This window comes from Lepidothrix coronata, unplaced genomic scaffold (assembly GCF_001604755.1).
Source record: "Lepidothrix coronata isolate B3197 unplaced genomic scaffold, Lepidothrix_coronata-1.0 Scaffold104, whole genome shotgun sequence".
Taxonomy (NCBI): Eukaryota; Metazoa; Chordata; class Aves; order Passeriformes; family Pipridae; genus Lepidothrix; species Lepidothrix coronata.
Genome location: NW_016690284.1, coordinates 2521203 through 2533713, shown reverse-complemented (window position 1 = coordinate 2533713; position 12511 = coordinate 2521203). Strand labels below are relative to the sequence as shown.

At 39.2% G+C, this 12511-nt stretch overlaps 1 protein-coding gene across 1 annotated transcript in view; it reads left to right on the top strand.

Moving 5' to 3' along the window:
- OXCT1 (3-oxoacid CoA-transferase 1) overlaps positions 1–12511 on the top strand; it is an 88654-nt gene that overhangs the window by 61005 nt on the left and 15138 nt on the right. The window contains exon 14 of the mRNA XM_017823650.1: positions 9716–9805. Coding sequence (XP_017679139.1) covers positions 9716–9805 — 90 coding nt within the window. The remainder of the gene's footprint in view (positions 1–9715; positions 9806–12511) is intronic.

Sequence of the window (12511 nt, the reverse complement as noted above, 5' to 3'; positions counted from 1 at the left end):
CTATCTGTGTGTCTCAAGCTAACATCAGAAATTGCTGCTAGCAGGGCAATCCACAGCATGTACAGAGCAGCAGCAAGACCATGCACTCTCACAGCGGTGCTGGCTCCTGTGGCAATTTAAATTAATTGTCTCACTTGAGCTTTTAGAAGTTGTGGGATTGACTGCACATAACCCTGTGTGTACTTGCTTTGTTTGTAGTTCCTTTCTTCTGATGTCTTTCTGAGACCCTCAGAATAGAAGCATTTATGAAAGAGTTTCCGCTGCCCTTCTGCAGGGGCAGAAGCTTACTACAAAGTACTACAGTTACAACGTGCACAAAGTACTGCTTTTATTTTCTCCATCCTTCCTAGTAGAAGGCACATAACTATGATTGTTGTTGTGACATATATCAGAGGCTGGGCACAGGTCAAAACAAAATACCAGAGCTTCTGCTGTGTTCCTCTGTAACACCAAAACCTCTGTCTTTTTAATACGCATTTCTGAACATCCCTTACCATTAAACAACACTAATATAACTACTGATACAGCTGGCATGCTGTACTAGCAGAAAAACCGTAGAAACAATAGTGAAGGGACCCTGCAGCTGGAAGTTGATGAATCTGAAAGCACAAAATGGATGAAATGCCTGTGACATCAGATTTCAGTAGGGAGAAACTTATTACAGGTAAAAAATATAACTGTGCAGCATAACATTAATGAGAAGGTAGCATACTCAGGAGGACTACAAGGGTGTCACAAGGTTATGCAGGGAGAATATTAGAAGGACCAAAGCCCAACTAGAAATTAATTTGGCTACTGCTGTAAGAGACAATAAAAAGTGCTTCTGTAAGTACATGAACAGCAAAAGAAGTGCTAAGGAAATTCTCCATCCTTTACTGGATGCAGGGGAAACATAATGACAAAGGACACAGAAACGGCTGAGATACTTAATACCTTCTTTGCCTCAGTCTTTAATAGTAAGACCAGTTGTTTCCCAGGTACTGAGCCCCCTGAGGTGGGAAACAGGGACAGGGAGCAGAATGGAGCCCCCATAATTCAGGAGGAAATGGTTGGTGACATGCTACACCACTTAGACACCCACGGGTCAAGGGACCAGATGGGATCCATGCAAGGGTGCTGAGGGGGTTGGTGGAAATATTCACGGACCCACTTTTCATCATGTACCAGCAGTTCTGGTTAACCTGGGAGGTCCTCGGTGACTAGAGGTTGGTGGATGTGACACCTGTGTACAGAAGGGCCGGGAAGGAGGATCAGGAATTGCAGGTCTGTCAGCTTGACCACAGTGCCAGGGAAGGTCCTGGAGCAGATCATCCTGAGTGCCATCATGCAGCACATACAGGACAACCAGGGCATTGGCCCAGCCAGCACAGGTTTGTGAAAGGCGGGTTGCTCTTGCTTTGAGCAACCTGATCTTCTTCTATGACAAGGTGACCTGCTTAGTGGATGAGGCTGTGGCTGTTGGCTGCCTTGACATCAGTGAAGCTTTTGACACCATTTCCCACAATATTCTGGAAAAAGTGGTGGCTTGTGGCTAGGATGGGTGGACATTTGGCTGGGTAAAAAACTGTCTGGATGGCCAAGCCCAGAGAGTACTGATGAGTGGAGTTACATCCAACTTGGGGCCAGACGCTAGTGGTGTTCTCCAGGGGTCAGTATTAGGACCAACCCTGTTTAATATTTGTATTGAGGATCTGTATGGGAGTGATCCAGTGCACCCTCAGTTTGCAGATGACACCAGACTGAGAGGAAGTGTTGATCTTCTGGAAGGCAGGAAGGATCTGCAGAGGGATATGGACAGTCTGGATCGATGGGCTGAGGCCAGTGATATGAGGCTCAAAAAGGCCAAGTGCTGGGTCCTGCCCATGGATCTCAGCAACCCCAAGCAGCACTGCAGGCTGAGGCAGAGTGGCTGGAAAGATGCCTGGTGGTGGAAGGACATTGAGGTGTTGGAGCATGTCCACAGAAGAGCAACAAAGCTGGTGAGGGGTCTTGTGAGCAGCAGCTGGGGGTGTTCAGCCTGGAGGAAAGAAGGCTCAGGGGAGACCTTACTGCTCTCTACAGCTAATTGAAAGGAGGTTGTAGAGAGATGGGGTTCAGCTTCTTCTTCTAACAAGTAACAATACAAGAGGAAGCGGCCTCAAGTTTTTTCAAGGGAAGTTTAGATTAGATGTTAAGAACAATTTCCCCACCAAAAAGGTTGTCAAGCATTGGACCAGGCTCCCCAGGAAAGTAGTGGAGTCAGCATCCCTGCAGGTATTTAAGAGATGTGTGACACATGTGGCACTTAGTACTCATCTTAGAAGAATACTGAGGACTGATTAATGTGTGTAAATTCACAGAGGCAGCCAGGATACATCCAAAGGTGCCAAAGAAGCTGGCCATTTCCTAAGCCACCAGCCGAGTGGCCAGGATTAACAAGCAGCAGCCTCAGGGATGACACTGGGCCTGACACTATTTAGTATCTCTATTCTCTACAAAAAATACAAACCAAATACAATTTTGAGCAAGCAAATTAACTCTAACTTTGTATATTCTTCTGGTGGAGTATAAAATTAATGTTTTGATTGTTAAGATAATGTTAAGTTAGTTAGCTGAGGAGAAGAGTCACGTAATTTGTGCAGGAGATGCAGTTTAGTTACATAAATCTGGATCATTCTTGGAAAAAGAAAATCCTTGAATATTAGAAGCAGTAGCCTTAGATTTTAATGCTCTGAATTGGACTAGCCAAACCTAAAGGATTAAAGCATTAATAATGAAATACGATGAAAGAAAATTATACAGATATTCTAAGCTTTATCAAAGAAGATTATCTGAGAAGAAGAAATGAGGAAACCCAATTCCAATTCAATAATAAATCTTTTAATTTACAATCTGTAGAGGTGAGTATAACCTAAGGCATTAGGAATATAATTTTATACATTATTGGTAGTTTTTCTACAGAGCTGCAAAGTACATCTCTTGCACAATTTGGGACGCTTTGACCATGAAGTGAACTGCATATTCATTAGTAAAGACATTTTTAAAAATAAAAGTAAACTGACAGAGACCAGCTGAGTCCGTGACTGTGTGACGGTTTTTTGGTTTTATTTTTGCCTTTAATTGTTATTTGTAGTGCCAAGTCTGGGAGCAGAGGGCTCCACAGCAAGAGTTTTTCCGACTTGAAAATACCATTTTTAATGATGGAAGAAAGGACGAGTCTTCATGAATGCATCCTTGAATGCCCGACAGCACTGTAGGTCTTCTCCAAGGCGGCCTATTGCAACCTGTTTGTCACTTGGCTAGAATAGGAGTGTCTTTGCACAAGGCTTATTTTCATTTGGAATCCAAACACACTGTCTAGTAACTCTTCTAGTTCTCCCGGTATTTCTGTTGCACTGAATGCACTAAACTGTCTGTGTTTTGTTTCAACTTGCAAGAAATTTTGAGAAAGGTATTTTAACTATTAACTGTAAAAATAAGTTAAGGACTACAAATTGGCTAAATTCTGTATGAATAGGAAACATGCAGGTTAATTATGCTCAGTGACTGGGTTTCTCTCAATAGTTATATCAAGTTGTCTGATGTTTAGGACTAGTGGAGCTGCATCAGTGTTTGAAAGAATCAGTTACCTAGAGTCTCCTTGGAAATCTACTTTTCAATGGGACATTGTTTTAATCTGCAGATGTATTAGGTTTTTGCAGACACACTTTTTGAAATTAAGTCTACAGTAGTATATAAGCTTGCTGCTTATCTCCCAACAAACGTGCCAGAAAGCCCTGCAGAGCCCTTGCAGCACATAATTACCACCATGGGAAGAGTCCTGGAGCCACAAAGGAGAAAGGGAGCATATTGTGTTAGCTCTACTTCTTCCACCCTTTTGAGGGCTTTCTCTGTCAATTTTCTTCCTGTTTATTTCTCTTCAGACTGCACAGAAGGAATGTAGGAGCTCCTTGTTGGTATTTTATTCATACTCTCTTAAATTTTCAATGTGGGAAGTGGCAGCTGTGCATTAGGCATCTGTATAATGAGAGCTGAAGAAATTCTGCCTGTCTCAAAAATACAAGCGTATGTCAAAGGACTTCTGATCTGTGGGTTAGTGATAAGAACTGTTACTACGATATGGAACCATCACTTTCAAGAGAGACTAGTATTATGTTAGCAGTAAAATTTAATTATTGCATGCTATGCTGTGTGTTTTGGAAGTGGTATGCGAAGGTAAATGGACAGCTTAATTGTCCCATTACACTGAAAAACGCTCGTCACTGGAACGCAAATCCATTTCAATGAAGCGTGTCACAGACTGTTTTACATTGCTCCTGAGATGCAGTTTCTTGGTGTATTCATTTGAATTTCACTCTGTCAGTGAAAACTGTTGCCAATGGTTATTTCAAGCTAGGTTTATGGGAGAATAAAAGAATAAAATTTGACCAACTTTCTTCACACATATCTTATGCTGCCTTAATATTCTGATTATGAAAAGTAAAGATGAAAATATAGTTAGTCCACATATTTGTGTGTGTTACATTTTAAGGAAGAGTTATTAATACATTTTGCCAAGAAAAAGCAATCATTCAAGAACTTACGCTCCATTCTTTCAAAAGTTACTTTTAAATTTTGCTTTTCATTTTGTGTGTGTGTTAGGGAATACCTGGTAAGCATTCTTGAAAATCAGGCCATTTTCTGTGTGGCTAAACAGTACAATTAATCCTTTTTTTTTTTGGATCCTTTAAAAAATACCTTTGCTCAATTGTGCATTTAGGATGTGCTCAGTTTTGTTGCATTCAGTCAGTATTAACTTTTTCTTGTGTTGTTGCATTACCCACTCTACTGATTGAAAAATCCCATTAATGATTTCTTAATTTTTTTTTTCTCAGAATAAAATCTAATCCAGTCGTCCTAGTTGACAGTAGAATTACAATAATTCTGTAGGTGGGACATATAAGGACATAAAATCAGTGGTAAATAGGACAGAAATTGTAGTTCAGAACACTTAATCTTGAGCTTTATCTGTCTTTTTGATACAATTGTCATCCATTCTTTTTCACTGAAAAAATGGAAAGTGAAATCTGAAGGAGTTGTGGCTTTCATTTTAGAATCAACTACAAACATACCTCTACTTTAAACATGGGACAGGACTGTTAGGAATGGGCAAAAGATTGTCATCTGCGTTTTTATGAAGTTAAAGTAGATGTATGCATATTTATTTTTTTAATATTACCTTCTGATTGGTATCTTTTTTGTACAACCTGAAGGTTTGAGCTAATATGCACCACCCCCCAAAAAAGACAAACAAACAAAACCCAAACCAGCCATATGGAACTCCACTGCAATTGACAAGATATTTTTGTTAGATAGGTGTATGTGGCTCTGATGACCTCCCTACCTGTGCTGTGTGTGTCATTTGATGCTGGTACATCTGTAAAGGCAGATGGTAGCTATACAGAAAGGGAGCGCTGTGGGTCTGATGTGTTAGTAGTGCCTACACACCGCTGCAGAGAGGGGCAGAGCAGAAACCTTTGGAGGGCTCTTAAGTTCCTACTTTCGATTGCAGCGTTAGCACGGCTGTGGTCATGATGGCAGTATCTTGTGTCCACTACATTATCTTAATTTCTGCTTTTCTCTGTGGAGTTCGTACTGTTCCGATTGCTCTGAGTTTTAGTGTCTGTCCCTAGCACGATACAGTCATTTCCTTCCATAAGGAAGCTAAGTCTGGCAATAAATTCTGTACCTGCCACCTAGTTTGTGTCTGTGGCTGTCAGACACAATGCCGACATCTTTAAATTCTTTACTCTCTCATTCTAGGTAGCGTGTTCAAGGTCTTCAGGGGGATGTGTGAAAATTGAGATTGAATGGGAAGCCTGCAGGTTAAACTAGAGGCACTAGTTATCTTCTGTAAGACTTTTTGAAACAGCAGTTTCACTAACTTTGGATGTGTAAGGCATGTGTATTCTTTTATCTGATAGAAGGAAAGAGAAATTTCAGACTAAATGCTGTTTGTTTAATAGAGTGTTAGGGCTGCTGGCAACATTGGCAAGGACTCTTAACAGGCTCAGTTCCTTTCCAAACAGGTATACATTTTCACCTTGCCTGCCCTTTGATGCTCAGTTTTAAGTGGAATTACTCAAGCTGCGTTCTAATATGCTTTTACCACTGATAAGTTTTCACACATCATTAGCATCTACTTTGCTGCACTGTTTATGTGATATGTGTTTGTCTCAAAAGATTATGTTACTTTAACTTAACCAGAACTGTTCAGGTGCATTTTATCCTATGATGTTGGGAGTAGCTATAAAATTCAATTACGGAAGAAAAATCTGTATTCCCTGGAGAATGTAGAGGAAAGATTTAAGACACCAACAGGGATTCAAGACCTTAACAGTGTTAGAAGGCTCCTAAGTTTTCCTCTTTTCTCTCAGCTACCTCTTTTTAGTCTCTTTGGATGTTCTTATAAATTGTTTCCTGCTTGCTATGACATTTTTCTAGCTTGCTTGAAATACCATTTTGGAAAAACTTCACATTCTCTTGAAAAATATCTTGACTGTCTCACCCACTCTGGAGTACTCACAAGTTTCCTCTGGAATGCCAGGTTGTCTTGTGTGCTGCATGTGACCAAATGAATAGAAAGGTTTCTGTTTAGGAATTACTGTTAGGCTAAATTAATTCCTCGAGCTCTTTAATGTTATGTTTTGACCACTCAAATGATATTCAGATATGAGGACATTAAATGAGAAAGTATGTACCCTTCTATCATATTTTCTTAAAGATGCCCCATCACCACAATAACAATCAATTTCTTATAGGTAGGCATTACAAGAACATACAGTAATTTTATGTGGATTTATGATGGTGAAGAAGCAGAAGAGTTGATTATCTCAATTAAAAAAGAAAAATCCATCAGGTCCAAAATTTCTGCATCTTATTTGGACTGAAACTTAGCAAGAAGTGCTGATGAAAACACGATGGGAAAAGCAGAATTCCCACCTTTTGTTGTAACTGAGAAGGTGCAAGCAAACTGTCAGCTTGTGTCCTCTACCTAACACTCTGTATAAATATTGCCAAAATTTCACCTCCCAGGAACCACATGTTTAATTCAAAAATCCTTTATTCTCACTTCAAACTGTTGCTGGTCAAGTGGGTTTTATAACAGTATTTCAAATTACTAATGCTCTACCAGTGCTCTAAGCCTTTGCTTCTGGTTTCTTAAATTAGCAGCACCAATGCAATTGGGAACTAACAAAAATCGTCTTAAATAAATAAATGGAGAGAGTGGGGGGTGGGGGGCAAAAAGGGGCAAAGTGTCTTTTTGGAATCACCTTTTAGTCTTGAATATTTTAATTCAAATTTAGGATGCAGCTGGCCAGTATGATGTGGGGGAAAGTGCAAGTTGTGGTAGTTTGGTAGATGCACTGAGGGCAATGTAAGGCTCTTCTGCTTTGGGTATTCCTCAACATGTAATTACTTGGCTGGTTGCATATAATGCTTAATTGATTTGCTTCACCAGGCACCACCCTACAGTGATGAATATGTTTTCCTAAAAAGCAGGAGCAGATGAAGCTCCCTCTCTTTGACTTGCATTTTCCTGTTTCTCTGTACACAAAGGGATGATGTCTCTTCTCTCAGTCCTGTATGACTTCTCCAGAAGTAGATTTGTTGTTGACCTTCATCAGCACTTGGTTCTTCAGGTATTTACTTGTTGCTGTAGGTCTTTACTAGTTAATAGAACTAATAGGCCTGGAAAATGAATTAATGGCATTGTCAGGACAGGTACATTGATGGCATAATCCTCAATGCAAACGTATTCTGAGTTACTGGGGAGATAATATGTCATCTTCAGCTTCTGCATTGTCTTGTAAGTGAGCTTTTGGCAGGTATGTGAGAGGTCACTGCAGTCTCTCTAAGAACTCTGTATTTCCAGGTAGGATGGAGAATGATCTGAGCAGTACCAGGAAGCTAAGGACAGAGATAAATACATTTGTATTTGCAAAGAAATATTTAGTAGTCACAATAATTAATATAATTAATATTAAATATTAGTGTGGCCAGAGCAATTCCAAAGGGATTTTTTATAGATATAGGAAGGTGTGATTTATTCTCCTCTCTGCAAACAGTAGAAAAGTATTATTTTGGGGAAGGGAAGAAGGGGGGACAGTGGTGAATATTCCCTTCACTACAATCAAGAGACCATAATGATCAACAGACTAATAAGTTGCTAACTTGTCAGTTTAATGAGACAAGTCTCTTCCATGTGTTTTTTATCATGGACCATAGGTACTGATTCTTATAAGGTACTGAATCATATAGCTGATAGAAGGAAGCGTAAGAGAAAGCTTTGTACTAGGAAGTTTTTCAGTCATTTAACCATAAACTTCTAGGTTTTGTATATAAAACAGCATACGTTGTATTACTGTCCATATAATCAGTCACAGCTTGATGCTGTGACCACTTCCCTGGGGAGCCTGTTCCAGTGCCCAACCACCCTCTGGGTGAAGAACCTTTTCCTAATATCCAAACTAAATCTCTCCTGACACAACTTCAGACCATTCCCACAGGTCTTGTCTCTGCTTGCCAGAGAGATCAGTGTCTGACCCTCTGCTTCCCCTCACAAGGAAGTTGTAGGCTGTGATTATGTTTCCCCTCAGTCTCCTCTTCTCCAAGTTGAACAGACCCAGTGCCCTCAGTTATACGGCTTTCTCTCAAGACCCTTCACTTTGTTGCCCTCCTTGCATGTTTCCCACTAACCTCTCCTATCATGGTGTTCCACTCCCCTTTTTGCACTCCTTAGCAACCCTGGATTGGTATATGAGGTTGTTGCCCTGTTTGATTATTGGGTCTAGTGCTTGTTGTTCAAAAATGATTGCTCTGCTCATACTGATAGAACTTTAAACCTATAGTCATTTCCTGTCAGAAGTGTGCCAACTTTGGATCTGTTCTAAGATCTGGTGCATCCAGTTTAAGGTGATGGAAGCAGGCAGGGATTGAATGCTGTAGCACTACAGAAAGTAAAAGTAAAGGTAGCTGAACACCAAGCCATAAGACAGCTGCTGTCATAACAGGTGCAGTTCTGACACTCTTTGAGAGCAGAATGAGTCCCGAGGCTGAAAGCATTGCTTAGTTTGAGGCACAAACACAAGTGATTACTGAGCCACATTTATTTATTTGCCCATATTCTGAAATGACCTCTACAGACATCTGGAATAGATCAAAACATTGGTTTGTGCTGATACAGTGATGCAAGGCATGACTTTCTAAACTGGCAAGTGACTTTCTAAACTGGAAGGTGGATAGTGCTCAGATGTTCTTGTTACTAGATGTCATAAGCCAAGAATTCTTTTGAGGAAGAAATTTTTATCAATAGGAGGATGAACACTTTGCTTTTCTAGTGACAGAGCCATTGGAACTAAATTCATTGCTCGTCAGTGTCCCATTAAGCCAATGGTACTACTCAGATTTTGGTTACACCCCAGGGCACCAGCCATAGCAGTGGGTCTCCTTGTTCTACTCATCATTCTTCTTCTATTTACATCATATAGACCCTAGAAAGAGAAAGCTATTTTCACTCTGGTGAAGCTCTGTTGGTGTTTGAATACAGTGGTTATGAAATAGGTGGGCTTTCAATGCAGGAAAAAGTGACCATGTTGTGCTGTCACTGCAGCCAGAATATTCTCTCTCTCTTTTTTTTTTTTTTTTTTTTTTTAAATAATAAAAATGTTACATTTCCATTAAAATTTAATTTTAGGGTAAGATGGTGAAAGGGATGGGGGGTGCCATGGACCTGGTATCCAGTGCACAGACCAAAGTCGTTGTCACCATGGAACACTCAGCCAAGGTAAGGCTCTGCCACTTCTTTCTAAATGAGTGTTTTGTGCTATACCAAAAAAAATTACACCTCTGGAGTCCAAAAGAATGACAGTGATAAAAAAAAAAAAAAAAAAAAAAAAAAAAGAAGAAAGTGGAAAAAAAGAGACATTAATTCTGCTTCTTTGTGAGATTTGATAGTTTTGCTGTTAGTTATTATGGTGGTGCAACTGAGGCTAGGTTAGGATAGTTCCTTTCTTCTTGTAAGTGAATCATTCACCATGCGGAAAAAAATGAAATATTAACTTGGTGTTTAAAAGCTGCACATGTTTTTTTAGCTACTTCATGCAAATTTAATGGGGGTGGCAATTGCCAGAGCTAAAGTAGATGCTGCCCTACTCTTTACCTCAAAATAATCTGAAAAATGAGGTTCCCTGTGGCTAAATACTTGTTATGATGGAAAGGTATTTACCTTTGAATTGCCAGTCAAATTGGTGCCGACAGCTTAATAGAACAGATCTTTTTGATGAGATGCAGGCTGCCTTACATCATTATGTGTTAGTGGTTAATTGAAAGACTTCTTTGTGGGTGCAGTGCTATAGACATAAGCAGTCCCCCACAAAAGATCGTAGGAAACTCTTCATTTGAATCTTCTAACATGGGACTGTGCAAAATACGAGAAAAATGTACTGAAGGACAAAAATCTCTATACCGAATGTTTAAAAATGCACTTCTTGTTTAATTTCTGGGTTTCTGGTGTTCCAAATTTGTTGTATGTCTGCAACAAGAATTAATGTGTATTGTTGAAAATAATATCCTTGTCAGAATGCATATAGGCAATCATAAGGAATTTGCATGGTAAGCTATAGCAAATGCATAAATATGAAAGTAAGTATAGTAGCAGTTGTGTGATTTTTAATGAGATTTGAAGAATTAATTTTCATTTAAAAAAAATAATTGAAAAATGTAGTAGTTTCACAGTTTATACTAAGCTGTGATCTCCAGGGGCACATTGTCAGTGACAGGCCTGAGTTTAACCCAAGAGTTTGCATGCTGGTATGCATAAATAAGTAAATGAAATTAAAAAGCAAATTCATCCTTATGACTTGCATCACTAGCCCAGAGCCTCCCAAAAACTACATATGTAGTTATCCATTTGCTCATACACACACTTCAGGTGTTAATGTGATCTCAATAAATATTTATGCTAAATTTCTACTTACTGTGGAATTTGGTTAAGGCTCAGAGTCCAGGAAAGGTGTAAGTATTCAAGCCAGTTTTTCTATTTGGAGACACTATTGCTGAAATATTTTTTCAAAACAGTGTTTGAAAATTGTTTGCTGGGTTTTTTTCTCTGTGAGAGTACTGAAACCTGAAAAAATGAAAGCACAGATAGCTTCACTGTTATGAACGGTCCAGTCATAGAATCATTTATTTACCTACTTTGGGCACTAACGTGCATGCTGTGCCTCCTATGCACTTCAGGAGAGCCAGTTACAGGCTTTCATAAATTATTTCTTCTGCTTTTGTGAGAATGCATTGTCAAACTAAACTCTATGCATTATTTTTATTTTATTCTTTTTTTAAAATGGCACTCTTTCCTCTTACCTAGTATGTTTTTGGGGTCTTCATACTAATGCCTCTTGTTTCCTCAAAAGTTAAGATGATGAAAAATAGAAATCTCATGTTTAGAAATCAAAAACTGCTGTTAAAGTTTTCAGGTGCTCTTTTTTTATTTAAAAGACAAGCAAACATAGCACCCGTGAGGCCAGTTCTGGAAGTCAGAAGACTTTTGTTGGGTGTGACTGCTTTTTAATTTCTTACACTGAAGATTTTCTTGCAAACTTATTGCATCTGAATCTATGTATCAGAGGAGCAGTGTTTCATCCTGCTTAAAGCCCAGTGTGCTATTGAATGAAAGAAATGTCTGCATGTACTGAGACACACTCTTGCCTGCTGGCTTTTGAGTAAAAGGCACAATTCTGTCGTCTTACTCTCCAAATAAATAAGAAACCTAGCATCAGATGCCAAAATTTGCTGTATATCAACAGCAGTCAAGATTTGATGGATGAAAATACAGTGGAAAACATAGAATATACTCAGTACCTTCAATGGAAATGTTCAAGAGTTGCTGCAATAGGTAGTTCTTGGGCACAGTTTTGTCTTGTGAATGATCTTTCGATCCTTATCAAGATTTTTTGTATAATAGTAATGGCTTGTTAAACATTAAATTTTTCCGCGCGTTTAATAGCCCTTCTCTTTTTAGTACAGACACTGAAGTTTTTAACATAGAAATAGTCTGAGTCCTTGCAGCGCAGGCAAAACATAATTTACAGTTAATTATGAGGCTGAAACTAGCATCTGTCTTAACACTCAAATACTCAAAGAATTTTCCTCTTTTTAAATTCTGATATGTAGTATGTTACAGATACAAATAAATACACTCAGTCCCAAATTAACTACATTTTTAATTACCTAAACTTGTACATGTATTGAAAAACAAAAGATACAGAAGTTGGATGATAGAACATGGAATGAGATTTGTAGAAGACTCTTCAGCTTAAGAAGCACTATTGAGGAGGGGTAATGAAGAAATATACATAATAATGAGGGCACGGAGAAGGTGGATGCTGAAGGGCTTGTCACTGCCTTATAAAAGAAGTGGGGCCTCTGGTGGTCTAGTGGTTAGGGTGCAAGACTCTCACCGCTGCGACCCGGGTTCGATTCCCAGCCCCAT